Here is a 24651-nt window from a genome sequence, read left to right as displayed (position 1 = left end):
GCTTTTTAAAAAACAATATATTTTAACCCTTTTTTAAAGCTTTTTTAAAGCTTTTAAAAATGTTTTTAACATTTTGTTTTAATGTATTTTAAGGTCTGTTTTTATGCTGTTTTAAAGCATTTTTAGCATTTTTGTTTGCCACCCTGGGCTCCTGCTGGGAGGAAGGATGGGATATAAATCAAATAATAAATAAATAAAATACAAAATCTTGTGGATGAAGAGTGGTCTATAGTTGCAGGCCATAGCCAGGAAATGAAGAGGCAACACAAGATGAAATGTGGGTATATCAAGGGCCATGTTTATTCAAATAAAGACAATTAAGTATTTGATTCTATAATAAATGATCTGCAGAGAAAAATGTGGGACGTAAATCTTACCCAATTGGGCAATGACACCATGCCATGGAAAAGGGGGTGGTCCAAGCCCAAGCCCCTCCTTTGGAAGCCATCCCTGCAGGGTGGTTAGAGAGGTATTCCTGTTCCACCTCCCCTCAGGGCCACACAACTCTGAGTGGGTGTTACAGGTTAGCCCCAAAGATTAGCCTTTTCCTGCCAACCAGCCTCACTACCCGGAAGGTAGGCCTCAGAACCCACCGATCACCTTAAAGGGTGCCTAAGGGTGCTCACCAAACCCTGCCCTGTGAAATCCCCACATATATCCACCACAGAAGTGGACAAGCCTCACCTTAGTCCCTCTTCTCCCACCTGCACCAAATAAATATATGCAGGGCACTCTGCAGATCAGTCAGAAACAGATCATTACCCAAGTCAGACGTATGAACACTGTCTGGCCGGTAAAGATCAGCCCTGTCACACTTCACCTCTGGATGATGTATTACCTCACTCTGCCTATCAGCAAGGGTGAGCCAGACTTTCCTATTTACTTTTCGACTAGCCTTGTTCAGGCTCCCGCGGTCAATCCCACCCCTCCAAATCCTCCTGGGGAGAATATCAGACCAAACAATGACAGTCCCAGGCCACCTTCTACGTATGGCCTCAAAGAACAAGCAAGCCTGAATGATAAGGGCTTTTCTCTTCAAGATTCCCAGGTCGTTGCCTCCCAAATGAAGGACCAAAACCTGTGGCGGGTGCTGTACCAATGAAGCATATTAAAGCGTTGGCAGGAGGCGTTCCCACAGCATGCCGTATCTCCCCAGCCCCTGGACCAAAGCACAATGGCTGAACCCCAACTGTGTTCCATGCCTGGTCTGGGACACCATCCTCTTGGACCAGAACACCATGCTGTGGCCACAAAGGAGTACCTTGACTCTCTATGTGCTAGGTTAAAAACCGTGGAACACAGCTTTCCTTGGAGGCAACGTTACCGAGCACTTACCACTTCAAATGCTAGAAACAGACGTCAGCTGGATAGCTTTTTTATTTATAACTTTTCTCTCTTATGTTTAAATATATAAATAATGGATATTCTAACATAAAGACTGCTTTCCAAAAGGTAGGAACTGCCACAAAACAAAACAAATATATTAAAGGTAAAACCTGTGATCATTCTCCTGTGCTGCAGAGTGCACTGTCACTGCTCAGAATGTGGTTTTTAGAGCATTGGCTTGTGCAAACAGTAGCACGGCAGCTGAGAGATGAAGATTCTGAGCAATGTTGCTCTCCATGGAGAGATACCAGAAGGATAGGTGGAGGCATAGTGTGAGGCCAGGCCTTGAGGGAGGAACCCCGAGTTAGTGAGTAGTGAAGAAGTCCAGCAGCAGGCCACAACGAGAAGACCTGTCAGACTGAGCACTGCCAAGAGAGGTTTGGAATTTGGAGGTGGCACTCAGGGAAAACACAGCCTGATCCCTATTCCCTTATCTGCGTGTAAGAAAAAATGAAGCATATCTATCCTTCTGCTTCATCCCAGGACAAGGAGGAGCTTCAGGTGAGAATTCTAACATGTGGTCCATGTGTGCAATAATTCTTGTATGCCACCTCCAGTTCTGTACATGCATGCATGGGTCATTGTAGGGGGCAGCAGCAGGGCCCACAAAATGACACCTGCTCCAGGCCCCATAAACCCTCTGGGTGGCCATGCAAAGCTGACCAGAGGTGGGAGCACCAAATGCACTCCTCGCATAGGGTAATATTTATCCTACGGTTCGCCCTGCTGGTCAAGTATCTCTATTCAATCTGAAAATTCATCCCTTAATCCCATGCAGTGGCTTAATTCAAAAGATGATTCAACAGACCTTTTGTTATCATCACCAGCACATGATAGTGATCGCATCAAGAAGGACATATTAATGTTCAGGCCACAGCTATCCACCTTCACTTCAGCTTTTGATGGTGTTCGCTTTACATTTCCAACACGAACGGGCTTTCTCCAATGGAAAAGATTTCTCCCAAGTGACAATTTATCACCCTCTTGTCACTAACTAAAACCTTCAGCCTGGCAGAGTCTGTTTGTCAGTCCAGTGAAAATGAAATTTTACATCACTCAGACTCCATATGAAAATACTAAATGTTATAATCTTTCCCCACTTTCAGATCATCACCAAACAGCTACTGCTAAACAGGCCTGCGACATACTGTAGAAACAGCGCAAGAACTTGAACATGGACACTTAACATTTTTACATCACAAGAGATAAATATTTGCCAAAGTTCAAATGATAAACAAAAACAGAATTTCTCCATATAACCCAAATGGAGAACTTAATGAGAATGGATTTCAGCAAAGGCACTTCAAAAAACTCCTGTGTCCTTGTAATATTTCTATGGGATCTGTTGGCCAGTGCCGCTTAGACAGCATCCTAACAGGCAGTATTGATTTGAGTACATTCTTTGTCCACTCTCTGCCGCTTTTACTGGCCCAATTTCCCTCCGAGAAATATTAATATTAATAATTCCTTTAATATATCATCTTCTTTCATAAGATTGATAGTTTGAAAGGAAATATCAATGAATGAAAGAAAACATCGACATTTTGAAAGAAAAGATTGATACTTTGGAAGGAAATATTGATACAGGAAAGTAGCTTTGCTACCTCCTCCTCAGTGACTGAGGCTGGACAGTTTTCATGTTAACAAACATTGGCTGTTTTCATTTTGGAAACGAATGAATAAAATCAGCTTTCAGTGCCGCAAGCCCTGAGACCTTAACATGGGCGAGACTTGGCTTGCTTCCTTTTGATTGAAGCTTGGATTATTCATGTGGATGGCACGGGAGAGAGGGAGAGAGAGAGAGAGAGAGAGAGAGAGAGAACAGTACTGCTGTGCTGTGAGTAACATCATTTAAAGAACAATATATTTGAGATAATATTTATGGGAAAGGCACTGAAATTCTGAGCAAACAATATCACTCCACAAAGGTGAAGAATATACAGAGCACTGAATAATCCAGTGCTAAATCTAAATTCGGCAAAATTGTCACCCATCTCTATTGGGAAGAAACTACAATTCTAGAATCAAAGTTCATAATTATGTGTTTCCTTGTAGTAATTTCCTAGAATTCAGATCAGCTCTCAGAAGAATAATGTAACATTTTGGAAGGAAGATACAAATCAATAGTCCAGTATTGGAAGCCAAGATGGCAAAAACCTCCACAGCCACAACATATTTCCCCTTAGTGCTCAAGTAGCCTGGAATAAAGGACACCCAAACACTGCAAAACAGCAGCATACTGAAGGTGATGAACTTGGCTTCATTAAAAGTATCCGGCAATTTTCTGGCTAGGAAAGCTACAATGAAGCTGATGATGGCAAGAAAGCCAATGTAACCCAGTACACAGCAGAACATGGTGATGGAGCCTTCATTACATTCCAGTATGATGTGTCCAGTCTGTGAGTGCATGTCAGCATCTGGGAAGGGAGGAGAGGTTGACACCCAAACAGTACAAATGCCCACTTGAACGAGGGAAGAAAAAAGAACAATGGCATTTGCTACTTTCTGCCCTAGAAATTTCCTCACCCTGTTGCCTGGCTTTGTGGCCAGGAAAGCTAGGATGACAATGATTGTTTTTGCCAACACACAAGAAATTGCAACAGAGAAGACAATGCCGAAGGCTGCTTGTCGGAGAAGGCAGGTGGCGTTCCGAGGTTTGCCAATGAATAGGAGAGAAGACAAGTAGCAAAGCAGGATGGAGATGAGAAGAAGGCAGGTGAGGTTCTGATTGTTGGCTTTGACAATGGGAGTATTCCAGTTCCTGAGAAAGGTTTGGAATACAAAAATTGTGATGAAAGAAAAGGAAACAGCAAGTGAAACCAAAGTGATCCCTAAGGGCTCATCATACGTCAAGAAAGTTATAACCTTGGGAATACATTGGTCCTTGTTTTCATTTGGATATTGATCTTCAGGGCACTTGTCACAATGAACTGCGTCTGAAAGAGATACACACCTGATTAGTCAATCCATCAGCTCAGATAGTGATGCAGTAATGAAGAAATGCTGGATACGAATTGAATTAAATGTCTGAGAGACAGCCCTTGCCGTCGGGCTTACACACTGAAAAGAAGAAGACACAGAAGCGAAGGGATCAAATGGACAAGACAGTTTTGTATCCCTACCCTTCTTTTGAAATTTTCATCCTGACTATTATCTGTTAATGAGGCAGTATCGGTTCTACATTGGATTTATGGCTGCTGTTTGGGCATTGCTATGGGTTCTAACAGCTTTTACTATTTTACACTGAGTAAACTCAAGGGGAAAGACTCAAAAGGGGAAAAGAGAACATTTTTTTACTTCAAACTATATCTATACACTATCAATAATGTTTCCAGAGTATGTAGAACTCAGGCAATAGGATGGAAACACATTTCAAAAAGCTAATGTTATTCCTAAGTGGCCTTGCCTATCTTGGGAAGTCTTAACCATTATTTTCTCTATGAGCTGTCCTTTGGAAAAGAAAAGAAGCCAACAGTTGCACTTTCCTGATAAATATCAGGGAGGATATGATGGGAAGGAACCTGACACTGCATAATTTCTGTCACATGCCCATCTTTCCGATGCTCAAACATGCCAGTTAGCAGGGAAAGTGATTTCCAGCTGCACTCCTCATCTTGGAATATTAGCTTTTCTTTCATCTTCACTGCAAGACTTTAAACTTTATCTCTTTTGATCTACAGTGTTAGCAGCATCTCCAGCTGAGGCAGGAGTTGTGCTGTCATGTGTCAGGTGCAAGTTAACATTGCCAGGCTGATAAGCCAGAGAAGAAGACAGTGAAAGTGACATTATCATTATGGCATGGAAACAGCCTTGGTCGCCCTGTATGATGACCTCTGTCAGGAGAGAGACAGAGAGAGTGTGACTCTGTTGATTCTTCTTGATCTCTTAGCGGCTTTCAATACCATCAACCATGGTATCCTTCTGGGAAGACTGGCTGAGTTGGGAGTGGGAGGGACTGCATGGTGGTGGTTCCACTCCTACTTGGCGGGTTGGTTCCAGGAGGTGGTGCTTGGGGATCATTGTTTGGCCCCCTGAACTCTCCAGTATGGGATTCCACAGGGGTCAGTTCTGTCCCTCATGCTGTTCAACATCTACATGAAACCCTTGGGTACAGTCATCCGGAGCTTTGGAGTGCATTGCCATCGGTATGCTAATGACACACAGCTCTATTTCTCCTTTTCATCTTCTTCAGGTGAGGCTGTCAATGTGCTAAACCAATACTTGTCTACGACAATGGACTGGATGAGGGCTAATAAACTGAGGCTCAATCCAGACAAGACTGAGAAGCTAGTGAGATGTTAGTGGGTGGTTATTCTGACCAGATGGTGGATGTGCAACCTGTCCTGGATGGGGTTGGACTCTCCCTGAAGGAGCAGGTTCATAGCTTGGGAGTTCTCCTAGAACCATCTCTGTCACTTGAGGCTCAGGTAGCCTCGGTGGCACGGAGAGCCTTCTACCGACTTCAGTTGGTGGCCTAGCTACGCCCCTATCTGGACAGGGATAACCTGGCTTCAGTTGTCCATACTCTGGTAACCTCCAAGTTAGATTACTGCAATACACTCTATGTGCGGCTGCCTTTGAAGACGGTTTGGAAACTGCAGCTGGTGCAAAATGTAGTGGCCAGATTGCTAATGGGGCCAGACAGTTCGAACATATAAAACCAATTCTGGCCCAATTGCATTGGCTGCCTGTATGTTTCCAAGCTCTATTCAAGGTGCTGGTTTTAACCAATAAAGCCTTACATGGCTTGGGACCACAATACCTGATGGAACGCCTCTCCTGACATGAACCCACCCAAACACTACACTCAAGATCAAAGTCCCTCCTCCGGGTGCCTCCTCGGAGGGAAGCTGGGAGTCTGGCAACAAGGGCGAGGGCCTTCTCAGTGGTGGCCCCCAAATTATGGAATGATGTGACTGACGAGGTGCACCTGGCGCCAACACTGTTATCTTTTCGGCACCAGGTCAACACTTTCCTCTTCTCCCAGGCACTTTAGCATGTGTTTTTAAATTGCTTTTTAAAAATGTGTTTTTAAAATGTGTATAATTGTTTTTAATGGTTTAATTGTTGTCAACCACTGAGGGGGCTCTGGCTATGGGGCTGTATATAAATAAACAAACAAACAATCAGTCACTCAATCAAACAATGGAAGTATCTCCCAATGAAGGCATCTTTATACTTTCATTCATTTCTACCATAAGCAGTAAATACTTTACTAGTTGATCATCTAGTCTTTTTATAATTATTTATATTTATTTATTTCTTACTGAGTTTGATTGTGTCAAAACAATATGCAGGCAAAATATATAAACTTGTTTTATGACCCTAAAACTGAGAGTTGAAACAGTTCTTGGATATAAACCAGGTGAAAAAGCAGACAGTAACAATGGGATTGAAATGAGCTTAAGATACGAATGAATCTCCTTATCTTCTTTGCATATCCCTTCAATAGTCTGTATTTTAGGATGAAAGATGCTTAATGCAAAATTCTATAACAAAATGAATGCTCAGTGGATGCCATTCCCACTATATGTGCGGGCACCTTTGCCTTCACCCTCTATCCTCACACAATGAAGACTCGGGTGGTTTAACCCGAAGGAGGAAGGAGGTCACATGGGGTCTTCAGGCCAATGGAGCTGGGTCAGGGAGATTGCCTTTTAAGCAGTCTCTTCCCTTAGCTCTACCTCTTCTGTGTTTGCTGCAGAGAGGGGGGGTGTTGCTGGGTGGAGGGAACAGGCAAATGTGGCTGTCAGAGCCTGTTCAAGCCTTGAAGCAGTGGAACAGTCCCTTTGGCCTTCTTTGGCCCCTACTGTGCAGTGGCAGCTATAGTTTTGGTACCTGCTCAAGTCGGCCAGTCTGGGCTTTGCCCACCTTTCCCTCCAAAGGTGGGCACATTTTTCGGTGAGTGGGGGGGGCGTCTGCTGCAGCTGCTTTGGCCCATTTCAGCTGGATTGGGGAGGTGTTTTACTGGCTCTGGGCTTCTTGTGGGTAGCCTGATGGGCCAAGACAGCCTTTTTGTGCCTGGGGTTTTACTGGCTCTGGGCTTCTTTTTTATCATTAATTTTTATTCAAATTTTTAAAGACAAAAAACAAAACGAAATAAAAAAATTAAACAGTAAAATAAAATGTTGACTTCCGATTTGTCGCAGATCAGTTATAGGTCTAGAATATATAACCTATCTCTAAAATTGTATATAAAATCACTTTCCTCCAGTAGTTATCTTAATTAATCATCAAATCTCATAAACACTACTTTATTCTTTCCACAAAAAGTCAAAGAGAGGTTTCAATTCCTTGAGAGATATATCTTTCAATTTTTCTCCAAATAAACATGTCGCTTAATCCATCTGATTCAAATCTGTTAGGCCCAATAATTTCAATAGCCATTCTTCCATTATCTATATTAATTCCATCTTCCATCTTCAATAATCCTGTTAAGTCCAGTAATTTCAGTAGCCATTCTTCCATTATCAGTATCCCATAATAATCTTGTTGTCATAGCCATAGTCCAAATAAACATATTGATTAATCCATCTCGTCAAATCTGTTATTTCCAATAATTTCCATAACAATTCTTCCATTATCAATATTAATTCCATCTTCCATCTTCAATAGTGCTGTTAAATCCAGTGGTTTCAGTATCCATTCATCCATTATCAGTATCCCATGATGATCTTGCTGTCATAGCCATAGTCATATAACAAGAGTCTGATGGGAATTTCCCCCATCACAAATATGTCCTTGCCATCAATTCTGAATATGTTGCTGAAATATTGTTGTAAAGTCACATCTCTGCTCTGGGTGCATCTCTGCTCTGTCACATATTTGTAGTTAATTCCATAGATGTTTTCTATGTCAAGCCCCATCACATCATTCCAGTCAAGAATTCTGAATATGTTGCTGAAATATTGCTGCAAAGTCATATCTCTGTTCTTCTTTTTTACAAAATGCACTGGCTCATCTCTTAAGAGTTTCTCCACTGTCACATATCTGTAGCCAACTCCATAGATTTTTTGTATGTCAAGCTCCATCACATCATTCCAGTCCAGAAAATTATCCAAGACATTGATAACTTTACCACCAAAATCTTCATTAATTTCTTCAGAGACAACGTTAAATTCCAAACAGTAAACTTTATTTCTAACATCCATAAACTCCAAATCTTTTTCCAATTTCACATTTGTCCCAATCTCCAGGGCTTGTAGCTTCCCTTTAATTTTTCTTTTCTCATCTCTAATCCCATCAAACTCCTCTCTCACAGAATCCACTATTTCTTTAAGCTCCTGCGTCATTTTGTTAAATTCAGTTTTCATCTCCTGTCTACCCTGTCTCAGGGTTTGTTTCGTTATCTCAATCTCACCCATTATTTTCTGAAACATAATTTCTTCCATGGTCTCAATCACTTTCCTGGTTGCCATTCTTAAAACCACAGAAACAAAAATTATTTCAGCCACAATGGGGTTAATATTCCAGGCTTGCTGATATCAGTGTAGACAATACAGCCTGTCTTATCTCTATGTGTTCAGGAATACAAAACAAACTTAGTTCCCAACATCAAAACAATTAGTGGTGTCGTGAACAAGCAAATTCGTCAAAATGAAATAGACCAAAAAAAATTTTTTCCCCCTCCTCGAAATAGAAATCCCTCTTCCGTTGCTATCTTTAGAATGCACCTCCAGGACAGCTTTTTGCGATAAAAACAAAGATAAGCTTTTTCGATTTCTTTCCTCCTTAATTTCGTGAGTGAAAGAGAAAAGCCATAACTCACCTAGAAGTTCTTCACAGCTGATTCATTGACAAATCTCTTTTTTGCTGCACCAATTTAAACCAAGTGAAAAAAGAAAATAGAAAGAAGGATGCTTGTTTGCTTGTTAGAGTCCGTTTTTCTTTGAAGAAAAGATAAACGTGTCGCTGTAATCAGCTAGAGCTTGATGAAAGTCCGTCCTTCCGGGAAGGGTTGCTAGGACTTCCGGGAAGGGTTGCTTTGCCTGTGCTGCCTCTGAGTCAAGCTCTCATCTCAGAAGAAGCTTTTTCAACTTTAAAATCAGTCAGAACGCTCTTTTTGACTGGTAAAGATTTTCTCCCGGGCAGGGAGAAACGTAGAGATTAACCACAAAGCCCGTTTTTGTGGGGAGGACTGGATTTCATTTATTTATGAAAGAAGGTTCAAACTGGCTCTGGGCTTCTTGTGAGTAGCCTGATGGGCCAAGACAGCCTTTTTGTGCCTGGGGCCTAGCAGCTTTTGTGGCCAGCGGCCTGCAGCCTGGGTGTGCCTGAGGCCTGTTTGGGCCTCCGTGTGCCACCTGCAACCTGGTGGGGATGAGGACAACACGTACTTGGGCCTGCCCGGAGTGGGTCTGAGGGAGAAGCTAGCACATGGCCCAGTCATGGGCGAGGCCTCAGTGGCCCTATTTGGGCCTGCATTTAAGGCCTAGTCAGGGCACGGTGGCCATCTTGGTAATGTTAGGACTTGGTGGCCATTTTTTGTGTGGTTGCCAGGTCTGGGTGGACTTCCTTAATGTCAGCATAGAGTAGGGCCTCACTTATAAGTTGGGTTCTGTTCCGGACCCCCGCCATAAAGCGGAAAACACCATAAAGCGGAACCCCATTGACTTTAATAGGGTGCGTCGTGCGAAAATGATGCCAAAATGCCGCAAAAGCAGCAAAAGCGGCTTTAAAATGGAAAACGAAAGCCGTCGCATTAGCAGAACACCGGGAAGCAGAGTGCCAGTAAGCGGGGCCCTACTGTAATAATCCCCTCCTGCTTTTACCCATTTCTATTGAGGCTGTGTTTTGGGTGGTTGTTAAGGGAATTCAGGCATACAGGCCTCTGTGCATGCACTGGCATCTGTTGTTTTGGCAAAACCTGCCAAGTAGATAGAGGCCAACTGAATTTCTGGCCCTTATCCATGCCCCCCTCTCCCAGAACTCCAGGTCTCTTCTTTGGGCATTGTCCTGAAGAAGCAACCTGGTGAGTACCATCTCATCCATAACCTATTGTTCCCTAGAGGAGGATCAGTTAATGATGGCATTTCAGATGAATGTCCCTCTGTGTGCTATACATCTTTTGATGAGGTGGTCAGGGTAGTTCGTAGGGGGGGGAGATGGTGCTCTCTTGGCCAAATGCAACATCAAGTCTGCATTTTGCCTGTTGCCAGTGCACCCTTTGGATGTGGACCTCTTCAGGTTTAAATTCCAAGGCCAGTACTATGTAGATAAAGCAATGCCCATGGGTTGCTCTATCTAGTGTTCTGCCTTTGAGACCTTCAGTACTTTCCTTGAGTGGGCTGTCAGGGCCAGGTCTGGTTCCTCCCTTGCCACTCACCATTTAGATTATTTTCTTTTGGTTGGGGTGGCTGGCACAGCCCAGTATTCACATTTGGTGTCTGTTTTTTCAAGTTTTGTGGAGGAGCTGGGTGTCCCTCTGTTTCCTGATAAGTCGGAGGGCTTGACCACATCATACTTGGGCATACAGCTGGACCTTATTACAGTTGCAAGAGCTGGTGGGTCACCTAGTATTTGCTTCCAAAGTGATCTCACCTGGCAGGGCGTTTCTTAGAAGCCTCTGCGATGCCATGAGGAGTGTGTGCTCCAAATTCAATTTTATCCAAGTGTCAGTGGGTATGAGGGTACATCTGAGCATGTGGCTTACCTTCCTGGAGGAATATAATGGTATTTCCTTTTAGAGAGATGAGTTGCTCCTTGAGGCTGAGCTGCAGATGATGTCAGATGCTGCAGGAAGACTGGGATTTGGGATGATCTTTGGAGGCCAGTAGTGTGCCAAGCACTGGCCTCTAGCATGGACGACTGCTGGCCTTACCACTGACCTGACATTTCTACATTTTTTTTCTAATTGTTGTAGTGGTTCACTTATGGCTGTTGTCTTTCCAGAGCCATAGCCACAGGTTGTGGTGTGACAAACAAGCTGTTGTGTGTGTTGTGAATGCACAGACATCTAGGTCGGTTCGGGTGATACATCTGGTTCAAGCATTTGTTTTACAATGCCTACAGAATTGTGTAGGTGATGCCCTGTCTCACTTCCAGATGGAGCATTTCTGGCTGTTGGCTCCTGGCACATCTCCCAACACAGTGTAGATGCCGACCTACCATTGGAATCTTGGCAATTAGAGGTGCAAGCCGCAATTGGATCAGCACTTGCTCCAAGTACTGCAAGGGCTTATTGGCACGGTGGCTCAGCTTTCCAGAGCTTTCGTGTGACTCAGGGTTTGTCTTTGGTAGGACATCTTATTCAATTCATGCTGTCTCTCAAGGCAGAGGGCAGGGCGGTTAGTACCATAGCAGGTCATTAGTCCGCTTTTGCCTTCTTGTCTAATGCAGGTGGGATCCTTGAGTTCACTTCAGGATTCGAAAGGTGCTGGAGGGTTGGGCATGCTCTTGCCCTGTGATTCCCTATAAATGCAGGCCTTTTACTCCTGATATCTTATTGCAGCTGTTGCCTGAGTTTCACATATTATGTTCTTCTGGTTATGAAGCTGTTTTATTTATGGTGGTTGCCCTGGTAGCATTTTATGGGGCATTTCGCCCTAGCAAGTTCCTGGTTAGTTCAAAGCACAACATGTCTAGTAGGGCTGTGAGTCACAGTGATTACAGGTTGTCAGATTCCTCTCTTTACCTCACCTTGTGACAGTCTACGATGGATCAGAGAGTCAGGGAAAAGGTCATATCTTTGGGTTCATGCCCTCTTCTGAATTTGTGCCCTCTAGCTGTGATGTGGGCTGATTTATCATCCAGGCCAGTGGGCCAGGGCTATTTGTTTGTGCACCGTGATGGGTCTGCCCTCACCCTGTTTCAGGTCTGGGCTGTGTTGCGGAGAGCCTTGTTTGCTATTGGGCAAGATCCTGTGGTGTATGGTTTGCATTCTTTTCGGATTGGGGCAGCTTCTGCCACAGCCCTCGTGGGCTTTCTCCTGGAACAAATACTGTTATTGACAGATGGTGATCTGCTGCATTTAAGACATATGTTTGGCAGTAAATTCAGGTTACTTATTATTAATAGTTTTCTTTCAGGTTTGTGTCATCTGCCTTTTTGCTGCCCAATTAATACTCTGTAGGCATTCTATCCTGTTTTGGGCTCAGAGGAGGGCTAATTTATCACCCGTTGGGACCCACCGGCACCTTGCAGCTTGGGCAACTATTCTCTGGGTAGCTAGGCAGGGTATGTTGTGGGGGAAGCTTCTCCCGACCTTCTTCCGGGCAGAATCAGCTGATCCTGTCCCTCACATTTTGGTGATATACCTGGGGGAAAATGATTTTGTGCAGCAGACTGGCCTTGATCTGCTGCACAGAGTGACTGGAGACTTGGCTTGGTTTAAATGCAGTTTCCCAGACCTGTTTATTATCTGGTCTGAACTTTTAGAAAGGCGAGTTTGGCGTGGAGCTATGCATGCCAACAGGATCGATAGGGCTAGAAGGTGAGTGCATAGGAGGGTTCATAAATTTGTGTTGGACATGGGTTGGGCATTATTCCTCATGCTAGGATTAAGCATGACGTCCCTCAGTTTTATATAGAGGATGGTGTTCATCTGTCCATGCTGGGTTGTGATGTCTTTTTGGAGGACTTGCAGATGGCAGTGACTGATATATTTCTTGTGGGTTAAGGTGATCAAGCAGCTGCTGATCTTCTCTTGTGGCATGGTATTCGGGCAGGTGAGGAGGTTGGAGGGCTATCATGAGGTATCCTGAGGCAGTTAGGGGATTAGAGACACCATTTGGGGATCTCCTAGTGCTTCGTGCATGGGATGCACCTAGGGGATGCCCCTGGGCCTTATCTTGTGCATTCAGGTGAATGCCAGGGCATCAGGGCCAGTAGGTGTAGGGAGCGTGCCCATTTAAGGCTTGCCTAGCAAGAAGGGAAGTATTTCATCCCTGTCCTTGGCTCAGGGCCACAGCCTTCAGCTGGAGACATGCCCAGGGGTCTGGTGGGGAGGTTTTCCTGCCAGAAGTAGGTTCAACCTCACCTGCCTGATCTGAGTTTCATTTGGTTAATTCAGTTGGTTTGATCTGCAGGTTCTCCAAGTTCAATGTTATATTTTAATAAATATATTTACCTATCTTTTGTGTCTTGAGTCTTCTTTGTGGGTGTGGGGGCAATAGCCAGCATCATCTAATCTCCCTGCAATCTTTCTGCAAATAAGTTAGGACATTTCAAAAACAGGTAATCTTAAAGTGATCAAAGAAAAGTAAAGGTTTTAAAAAAGATGCCACTATAAGAATACATGAGCATATAAGGTCAAAGGTTTTTGGAACAAAAATATATCTATTTCTTTCTAACATCTAGGATAAGAAGAGGGAGATAAGCTCTCTGCAGCTATTTCCAGTCTGGTTGATAAATGGGGAATCTGGATCCTCCGTTGTCATGATATTCTTCTTGAGATGTAGAGGGTCTCATGATATGACAAAAGCTTAAGGTAGTGAGCTGTCAAGAGTCATAACAATATGATTATCCTGTTGGAGAATGGAAGGGAGATCACAGGGTTCTGGTTGACAAGAAGTCAGAGCTGTGCAACCTCCTGGATAGCAATGAGGGAGAAATGTTGATTCTGTTCACATTTACAGCTGAATCTATCAAATTCACACTTTCTACAACATTATGAGAAGTGAAACACCTTTGAAATTCACTCTTATCTGGATTTTGTGATGCAGTTCTCCAGCCAAACCATGTGTGGAAAATTGCATATATTAGGGGAAGGGGTACCTGAAATGAATATATTATGGAAAATAACATACAAAATGTATTATATTAGAGAAATGTCATTGCAAATGTATGTACATTAGTCAAAACTCTAGGGCTTCCCTTGATACCGCAACTTTCACTAACTACCTGCAAAATTTCAAAATGCATCTGTATGTGGCACTAAAGGTTGCATCAGTTTTCCTTCACTTGAGGATTGACAAAATAATAGATTTAGGTATTATGGGATTAAAAATTCATTTCCAGAAAGATTGTGAGAATATATAAGTGTTTGAACAGATCCTGGGGCAAATCCATGCCCTCTCACTTACCTGCCTTATTAGAAAACATGTCTTCTGGGCATGGAGTACAGTCATAGCAGCAAGTGGGCTGCCCTTCCTGGACCATCCTGTGCTGTCCAAAGTGGCATCTCTCAACACACTGGGAATGAGGCTTTGTCTATAGATGAGAAAGAAGAAAGGCTGTAACACCAGCCTTTACAAGCTAGCCGAACAGCAGTCTTGAAAACCCTGTCCTGAAATTAATATAGGGAAATCTCTTTCCCTGTTGTGATACAAGAGAAGCCATTCATGGAATTGCACACAACAATTACATTTCACAAGGCTACAAAATGAAAGATACATTGGAGATTTGAAACCGTTATTTGTAAAATTCTACTTCTGAATCACCTGAACTGATCCTTTTCAATTATCCATAATGCCACTTTGGTTAACCTCATTGGATATACTTCCAAGTATAATTACCCCCAAATGTAATAACTCTCTTCACTTTTTTATGTTTTGGCACAAATCATTTTTTTCACAATGCCTTTTGGAACTTTTGAAGAGGTTATCATTATTACCACAAATTCTGCTTATTTTTTTCTACCCGTGTTCTACAATGTTCAGAGACAAGAAAATGTCTTGTTAGTTTATTTGGGTTTTTTTCAATATCAGAAACATGTGAATTCCATACAAGCAACGTCTGAACAACAGGATGTTTCCATATATGTGGACTTTGGCTGTGCAGCTTATTCTTACCTGGTTAAAAATCTTACTCCACACAATGGCATCCTCATTGATGGTGAGCTCGTGGCTTGCTGAAATATGCCCAACTTGGAATTTCTGGTAAGTGCCATTGGGGACTTCGACCCAGTTGATGATATCATAGCCAGCTGAGACTCTCCCATTTTCAGTCAAGACTTCATGCCCAGCCCCATTGTTAAAATGGACGTTTTCCAGGAAAGAGTTGAGCTAAATTGGGAGAGAATACAGTCAAGTGTCTGCAAAATGGAACTTGTCCCCTGCTTTATCTTCTATTCAATAATGTACATTATACACAGCTCAAAAATTGGACCTGTCCTCTGCTTAATCTACCACTGAATCATGTACACTATAGTTGACCCTGAAGTTCATGCGCACATTTATTTATATATTTATTTATAAAAGTATTTCTGTACTGCCATCAGGGTGGGGTAGAATAATATAGAACAATGTAAAACAATACAAAAGTCATTAAAATGACTAGGGACAAAAAAACATTTTAAGCAGCTGCATAGACCTCTGCAGAGAAAAAGTCTTCAAGGGACGCCTAAACATCAAAAGTAAGAATGCGTGATGAATCCCTGTTTGAACAGTGTTCCACAGAATAGGACCAATTACATGAAAAGCCAGACTTCTGGTTGAGACCAGTTGGACCTCTGTAACAAGGGGGACAACTAACAGCCCTCTTCCAGATGATCTCAGTGCTCTGGATACAAGGGCTCTACACACCAGTCTTCAGATGATTTCCTAATAAAAAAGATTATTACACAATTTCAACAATTCTATGTGTTAGTTGGTGGGATATACATATTATTATTATTATTATTATCATTATTATTATTATTATTATTATTGCACTCATACAAACAAATTAGAGGGGATGGAGTTTACCTGCCAAGTCTGAACATTCAACTGTTTGAATTTTGCTCTATTCCTCATGAGGTTTTGCCCTGAAATATGAATGTTATGCAATGCATATGCTATGGCATAGACACCATTGTAGAGAGCGTAGCTTTCACTAGTCATATCCAGCTCAAAAAAAGGTGTGCGGTTAATCCCAATTCTTTCCATTCCGCTACACTTTTTTTCAAAATCCTGCATTTCATCAAAAACATAACATTGGAATGAAGTGTCCCAAAATCTATAGATAAAGTGCATCATGCATTCATCGGGTTTTAGGTTTTTGAGAAAGTTGTAAAAACCTGGAACTGGTTTTCTGTGGACTGAGAAGGACAAGGCACCATGGAAACAAGGAGACAAGGGGTCTGAAATGCATTCTTGGCTGATATCCCACCGAGGTGTTGCGAGCCAAACCTTATCGAAATATTTCCCTCGGAAAATGTTTGATAACATATATGCAAGATCCTGCAGAGAGCTAGTATCCCCACTTACAATGACCACATTGACTGTAGTGAATATCATGTCTTGATGTACCATTGAATGAAGTTTCATGCCATCTTCATGCCAATCTTTTATTTTTTCTCCAAATGTGTGCATGTAGGCAACACAGATGTTATTCTCAGAAAGCAGAGATGTCAAAATCTGTGCAAAGCTTTCTCCAGCATCATCATTTGAAACAATGAGCCCAGCCCATGTCCACTCAAAATGCAGGAGTAGCTGGACAATCCCCAAGTGCAGAGCCGTTTCCCTCGGTGACATTTGGTACAAAGCAGGGAATACAGTTTTCCCCCTGAGTGGAGCATCGTATGCACCGTAGGTGAGCTAATGAAGAAAGCATGATTTATTAGTGCTTGGAGAAAAACAACTCTTTTCCAGAGTGATGTGATCACCTCCCTTAACTTGCAATAATAGATTGGTTGCACACACATTTCAATGACATTTGTAATATTCTGAAGATTCATTTCCCCCCTCAACTTAAATGTAGAGTGAACTGGGAACTTAAAGGTTAGACTACTGCAATACACCCTATGTAGGATTTCCCTTGTGCTTGGTAGAGGAACTATATTTAGTGCAGACTGCTGCAGCACGATTGCTGACAAGAGGGAGATCCTATTACATCTGTATTCAAAGATCTGCATTAGCTGCCAATTTGTGACAGGGCCAAATTCAAGGTGATAATAAATAATGTTCGCAACAGGATTACTTGAAGGATTGCCTTAACCCATCTGTGTCCATTTGTCCACTGATGCTTTTATAAGTGCAAACATATTTTTTGTTCTGCGCTTGGGGAAAAAAATCAGTCTTTAGTGTGGTAGTCCCTATTCATTAGAACTCTGTATTTATTAATATCAGGGAAACACCTTCATTTTGTTTTGTTCAAAGTCTACTAAAATATATATTTGTTTATGCAAGCCTACCCAGACATGTAAACTTCTTATGTATAGTTTTTAAACTTATTAATTTGATCTATACTTTAATAATTTTGATCTATATTCACTAATAGGCAAAAAACCTTGCAGTTTAAGAACATACCTATAGCCAAGAGATATTTCTATCAAACTTTTAAAAGCAGGGAAATTTTGCAGCTCTAGTGAATGCACCAGGGGAGCGGGAGACCTGACCTCCTCTCTGGGATATTGTACTGCCCTACAAATTTGTCAAAATGCAAACACCATTTGGGTTAGTCTTTCACAGTCCAATTCACTTCCTGTGTAGCTTGGAAGAATTTGGTAACATGTGTCTCTGAGCATATGGTGAGTGATGGCAACACCTGCCATCTCCAAAGATAAAGAATTATATTTTTGTATGTTTGTTCTTCTTACTTTGCTTCTTTTCTGTGTTACTAATGTCTCTATAGAGAATCTAAACTAGAAAATGTTATTTCCCTCATTATTCACCCTAAAAATCTGTGTCAAATTTATTTGTATTAATTTCAAAGCCTTTTTATTGGTCAGTGTCATATGATGGCAAAGACATCCTTTTGTGTTTCAAATTGGAGTTTATATTCTATTTCTATTTTGGGTGCATTAAAAGTTGAATCTGAAACTGCAGTTTGATGAAAAATCAGACTGATTCCAATATGTTGCTACTTCGGCAATGACTCTAGCTGTTGGAAGAAAGAGGATGCATGTTTTCAGCCTGCTGTGTTTAAACCGCTTCATTTAAGGCAAGGTGGGCACGGTCAATTAAAAACATAGAGCACACCTACCATTTTGCTAGAGTATATTTCACCTCCCATTGTTTTATCTTGTGCACATTGAGACACTCCTCAGCTCCACTGGAGACTATTCTGCACAAGTCAGTGCCATTATTATGTTTGGAGTTTTTTTAGTATAAATTTTGCCAAGTGTTGCTGTACTTCACATATTCACAGAAATAGAAACAAAAGAAAATGATTTCCTATAGGCAACTTCACTAAAATTGCAAAGTAAATCAGACACTGAACTACATCAACTGTCTTAAAAATGTTGCTTTCTCTCTGCTAAAACAAGATCAGCATAGCACATGTCTTCTTTCTATTATTTGGGCTGGTTGCAGGTGTTGCCACCACTCACTATATGCTCAGAGGCACATGTTACCAAATTCTTCCAAGCTACACAGCAAGTGGATTGGACTGTGAAAGACCAACCCAAATAGTGTTTGCATTTTGACAAATTTGTAGGACAGTACAATATCTCAGAGAGGAGGTCAGGTCTCCTGCTCCTCCGGTACATTCACTATAGCTGCCCAATTTCCCTGCATTTTAAAGTTTGATAGAAATATCTGTGGGCTATAGGTATATTCTTAAACCTCAAGGTTTTTTGCCTATTAGTGAATTATATTTATAGGTCTGCATTGGCTGCCAAGCTGTGACAGGGCCTAATTCAACATGATAGTAAATAAAGTCTGCAACTGCTTGTGATCCGGTGAGCTGTTCGAGAGGAAAGATGCTGAATAACAAGGCTCCGTATTTATGCTCTATATTTTCTTTAAAAACTCTCTCTTTGAAGTATCGAGGAACGGGGCTTTTATGCTCTGAATAAGTCATGCAGCAAACAGACCTCCCAGTATTTCTCATTTTAAATTGGAAGTTACGGGAGACGTTTATCAGTTAGTTAACATTCTGAAGGTCTGTTTTTTTTTTCTCCAAGCTGTGACCTAACTCCCACGGATAAGAGCATAAACTAATGGGAGAGGGAAGATTCTTTGAGCAGGAAGTAAAACAAGGTTTATTGTTATAAATTTAACCCCGACTGGCATATTTTAATCAAGGAACAAATTTACTCTGCAGGAAAGATAAGTGACTTTTTATAGGAGAGGAAAAAGAACACACTCCTTATCGGCTGATGAGTCATTGTCTCATCGCACTGAGGTTTATAATTACTTTTAACAAACTTCATCACTTTAACCAAAAGTTTAAGAAGACTGTAAGTTTTACTTAGCTTTATTTTTCCCAAAGTGGTTCAAACTCGGAAAAGGTGCTACGAACAAGAACAAAATTCAGACAGCCCCCCAGTAACATCCGGTAAAGAGGACTTTCAACTTAAGTTTACAAACTTTTTTCTACCAATTCAAGAGGACAAGACAAAGAATAATGAGACACACATTGTAAGGAAACCCACTGATACCACCTTAAAGGAACATCTTCACCTTGGTCTGAACGAGAGCTCCAAACAAATCACTGAAAGCGATGACGTGGAGGAATTACAAAGATTGGAGTACGTAGCAACTACGGATTTACCATCTGACCAGTCTTTACCCTCTAACTTGACTGATTTCCCGATGCAGACACCAGAGCCTCTCTCCTTGGATAGAGCTTTACAAATAACCCTATGTGTCTCTCCCGACCATCATGCTGTGGATTTTACAAATCAGAATCTGCTTTCAGCAAGCCTCTATTCTCCTCCAGCTTATCCTAGAGAGATTACAGACACTAAAGAAATGGAACAAATTGGACAAAAACTTTTGCTAACAGGACAACAATGTCTACAGTTACAATTAGCAATTGCAGCCAAAGAGACGGAGAACATCAAAATCTTCTTGGCAGAAACAAATGGATTATTAAAACTCCTCATGGAAGAACTAGCCAAACTCCACCCCCTTTTACACCGATCTTCAAACTCACAAAATTTAAAAGTCACAGCGAAAAAACTAAAAGGCAAAAACACTCGCTTGGCACCTAGAGGGGAAAAATCTAAAAATATTAAAAGTTATAATCCCTTAAGAAATCAGCTGATAAACTTTCAGAAACTTTTTAATCGACTTCTTCGCTCCAATGCCACTCTACAAAAAGAACCACAAACAAGGAAATTGACTACCTCTCTGTCAAAATCGCCAACTCTCAATACAGAGAGGATATCTCTTAAAACTCAAAATGAAACTCCTCCTCATTACTTGACTCGTTCGAACCCGTCAAACCTACCGCCAGCTCTTAATTTGTCAACAAAAAGCGGAAAACAAATCATGAAAGATAATAATTTGCGTCTGGTTAAAGAATCTGAAAACTGGTCTCTGAAACACAGCCCAAACATAATTGCTATGTTGAATTTACCAATTCCAAGAATTAAAGAAAAGGATTATATAAGAAAACAAAGAATCTGTAACGCTCTTCAGTCTTTGGGCTTAAAAATCCTTTGGCCTAGCGACATATTGAAAGTGGAGCCTCTGTACAATCCGTCTTTAAACTCATCTGCTTTATTAACATTGAAATCTTCTGATATAACTACTCGATTAATTGCAAACAAATCTTTTTTTAGCTCACAAGGAATAACAGTCCAAAGACATTTTATGAATCTGGCAAAACCTCTACCCTTGATAAATTCTACCTTACAATAGGATCTCCCCCCGATAGAAGAAAATATATCATTAATTCCTGGAATCTCGGATTTACCTCCAGTCCGGACTTCTCCTACCACTCTGCTTTACTAGAATACCACTCCTTCATCAGCTGGACTATCTATATCAAAGAATAAGAAATCTTACCTGTCCTCCTTATTACAAACAGAATCATGCACTGAAACATTGAGTTCTATTAACAGCGATTTTGTTACACTAGATGCGGTAAGCTCCTCCCCGTTTTCTACCCCTTCTACTAACTTGATATTATCACCTGCTAATTCGGGCATTACTAAGGTCAGTCAAGAAAAATATTTTGACTTCTCATGTGAGGGCGAGGAAGAACTAATAAACTGCTTTCATACTTTTACAGACAGGGAACAGAACGAAGTAATTAACAAATTGCAGAACCTTCTAAAAAACCTTAGGGCCAAAAGGACAGGCTCTAGATTTTTGGAGAATTATGAATTGGGCTCGCCTCCTAACATTTTGCCTATACCTTCAAAAACAACACTAAATGAATTACCAAAAAGCTACTCAAATGTATGTAGACCCAGCACAATATGTGAAGTAATTGTCCATGAGACCCCTAAGCCAACCTGACATATTTGCCCTTTAACATCCAAAATCCCAACCTTAATCCCAAACAAAGAGACACAAGGGATCATTTCTCACCTAAGGATGGAAAAGTCATGCCCCCCTGGCGATGAATTGCTCCCTTATAAGAAGGAAATTGGAAATAAAAAGCTTAGCCAGCTTCAAATTGCTTCCTGGAATGTTGCCGGCTGGATCTCAAAATTAGTCTGTCCTGATTGTGTAGAATTTTTGAGATCGTTAGATGTGATATGCATCCAAGAAACTTGGTGCTCAAACAATATAGCCTTGCACGGATTTTTAACTATAGAGACATTTGCTAAATCAGAATCAAACAGAGGAAGATCCAAAGCTGGCTTAGCAATTATGATCTCATCCAGACTAGATGTAAAAATTAAGAAACTTGATTTTTGTGATAATATCGCAATAGCAGCCCTTTTAGAACTAAATAACATGTCTATTCTAATAATAAATGTATATATCCCTCAATCTACTCTTAAGAACAAAACAACCTCTATTTGGCAACAACTGGAAAATTATATAATAAGCTTGGAACAAAAACATCCAAAAGCTCATTTCTTAATCACGGGAGACTTAAATGCAAAAATAGGTCCAAGCAATGACACCTTGGCTTTATCCCCCTTATGGGGTGCTATCGACGCTGATGATCTAATACCACGATATAGCAGAAATTCCAAAGACCAGAAGATAAATTACGCTGGGATATGCCTGATCCAACTAGCAGCTCGATTAAATCTGGAGATTCTTAAAGGGCATGAGGGAGTAGATAACTCCACGGAGTACACTTTCATTTCCGGGCGAGGTAGCAGTGTGATAGATTACGTGCTGCTATCTCCTACTTTGCTCCCTTATATCACCAACTTTCTAGTGGGGGACAGGGTAGAAAGTGACCATCTCCCCCTATTACTTAACCTCACTTTAATTGGAGAGCATAACCTCCCTGTAATCCCCCTTAGGGAAAACTTAACATCTTCTCTTTGCTACAAAAGAGCCCACTGGAATCCCAGTACTATCACCATGACCGAAAGACTCCTAACTTTCTCAGCGACTCTTACATTAAGGAACCGAATAATAGAATCAAATATAATATCTGAAACTTTATCAGATTACTCCTCCTTGTGTCTAGCTTTAAAAAATTCTCTGAAGACACCACATCGCTCGAGTAGCCTAAATTCCTTGAATCATCCAAAATGGTTTGATAAAGAATGTAAGGACGCCAAACAAACTCTAAGAAGAATATACCACACTAACAGAGAAGCAGAATCAAACACTCTTCCCTCTGAATATTATGTAGCAAAAAGGAACTATAAAAAGATAATTGCTCATAAAAAGAAGTTGACACAACAGAAAAGTTGGGAGGCGCTAATAAACGCCTCCCTAAATAACGACTCTAAGTTATTTTGGGCCCTAGTTACTAATGCTTTAGGATCAACTGCTCATCCGCAATGTAATATCTCTCCTGAGATCTGGGAGCATTACTTTTCCATACAGTTCTCAAACTACAAAGACAAGCCTTATAGGCCTTCACCCTTAGTGGATATCGATACTCTTCCTGACTGGCCTCCAGTTGAACAAGAAGAGATAGAACTTCTGATTAATAATCTTAAAAGAAGAAAAGCTCCAGGAATTGATGCAATTCTTCCTGAAATGCTAACAAACAACATCCATTGGTGGGCTCCACTACTTACATCTCTTTTTACACAAATTAATTCGACAGAAAAAATTCCTTCAAATTGGCTTGAAGCGGTGATTATACCAATATTTAAAAAAGGAGACAGGGGCAATCCTGTAAACTATAGACCCATCAGTCTCCTCTCTGCTGTGGATAAGGTATATGCAAGCCTTTTAAATGTTAGACTTCAAACCTGGCTAGATGAGGAACATATCTTAGGCAGTGAGCAAGCAGGCTTCTGCAAGAATAGATCCACTATTGATCACTGCCTAATATTAAGATTCTTGGCAGAAAAATATATGTGTGGCACAAAAAGAGGCTTATTTGTCGCTTATATGGATCTTACAACGGCTTTTGATTCAGTACCCAGGGACCTGTTATGGGCAAAATTAAATATGACTTCAATAGACAAGCGACTGCTTCTTTTGATAAGGCAGCTCTACCAACGTACTTCGCTGAGAGTGAGATATGGAATAAATGGAAATCTAACCACCTCCATCCCCATAAACATAGGGGTACCCCAAGGTTGTGTATTGGCTCCCTCGCTATTTAATCTCTTCCTTAACGATTTAAGTGTTGAATGCCATAAAGAGAATTTACACTCACCCAAAATTGCAGGAGTGAGCTGCCCTCTGCTTCTCTATGCAGATGACACGGTTTTGATGTCCTTTTCAGAAATCGGACTCAAACGCCTCTGTGAGGGTCCTTCCCTGGCTCTCCCTGTCAGGTTCCAACCTGCTCGTGGCTACTGCCTGTCACTAGGCACCACCAGGGACTCCACCAGTCCGGACCGTCCTTTTTTATGGTTTCTCTCCCCGCTCTAGCATAGACCTCACCAGATCCCCCTGCTAGGCAGCACCACCAGTCACGTTCTATAACCAGTATCCCTAGAAACTCTGCCTGAGTCTCTCTCAATCAGGTTACCTCTGTGACTGCGTGCTTAAGCTGTCCCACTCCCTTTGTATCAATGCAGATACATATATTTCTGATTTGCTCTGAATACTTGTGGTGTTATTCTTTCCTTCCCCGCTGCCACCATTTGTTACCCTTCAGCCTTGGTATTTACCTTAACCTCCCTTCTGGTCTGTGAAACCCCAGCCAAGGATCAGGCCTTTGGTAAACCAAAAGTATTTATTAAATAACAAAGATAACAAGATTACTTTAAAAGGCACGTCAGCATATGGTTTCATCTATTCCTGAGGTACTGGTCTTAGTATTAATCCGAACTCCACACTCTCCTCTCATAAACCCACCAAAACAACCCACTAACATCCACCTCACATCCACCCAGATTTACCTGTCATCCTTCCATTTATACCCTCAGCCATTTTAAACATTCAGCCAATCATCCAGCATTCTACTGCCCATTCACTCCCCCCTCCTCTTTCATTCCACTTACCATGTATCTCCTATACAAACAGCACTTACCATATATACACTAATAGAGGAACATCACAGCCTCCTCCGGATTTTTATATCCTACTGCGAAAAAAATTCCCTTACCATCAACTCTAATAAATCCAAGATAAT

The 24651-nt window shown here is 41.5% G+C and overlaps 1 protein-coding gene across 1 annotated transcript in view; it reads right to left on the bottom strand.

Annotated features, from left to right (window-relative positions):
• Positions 1-3423: 3423 nt before the first annotated feature.
• The window catches only part of LOC133367741 (vomeronasal type-2 receptor 26-like), a 37247-nt gene continuing 16019 nt past the window's right edge, over positions 3424-24651 (bottom strand). The window contains exons 5-8 of the mRNA XM_061591842.1: positions 16011-16841; positions 15117-15329; positions 14409-14535; positions 3424-4322 (exon numbers count right to left, since the gene is read on the bottom strand). Of these exons, the coding sequence (XP_061447826.1) occupies positions 3424-4322; positions 14409-14535; positions 15117-15329; positions 16011-16841 (2070 nt within the window). The remainder of the gene's footprint in view (positions 4323-14408; positions 14536-15116; positions 15330-16010; positions 16842-24651) is intronic.

Source organism: Rhineura floridana, chromosome 11, assembly GCF_030035675.1.
Source record: "Rhineura floridana isolate rRhiFlo1 chromosome 11, rRhiFlo1.hap2, whole genome shotgun sequence".
Classification (NCBI taxonomy): domain Eukaryota; kingdom Metazoa; phylum Chordata; class Lepidosauria; order Squamata; family Rhineuridae; genus Rhineura; species Rhineura floridana.
Note: the sequence above shows the minus strand (reverse complement) of the source record. Positions and strands in the feature narration are given on the sequence as shown.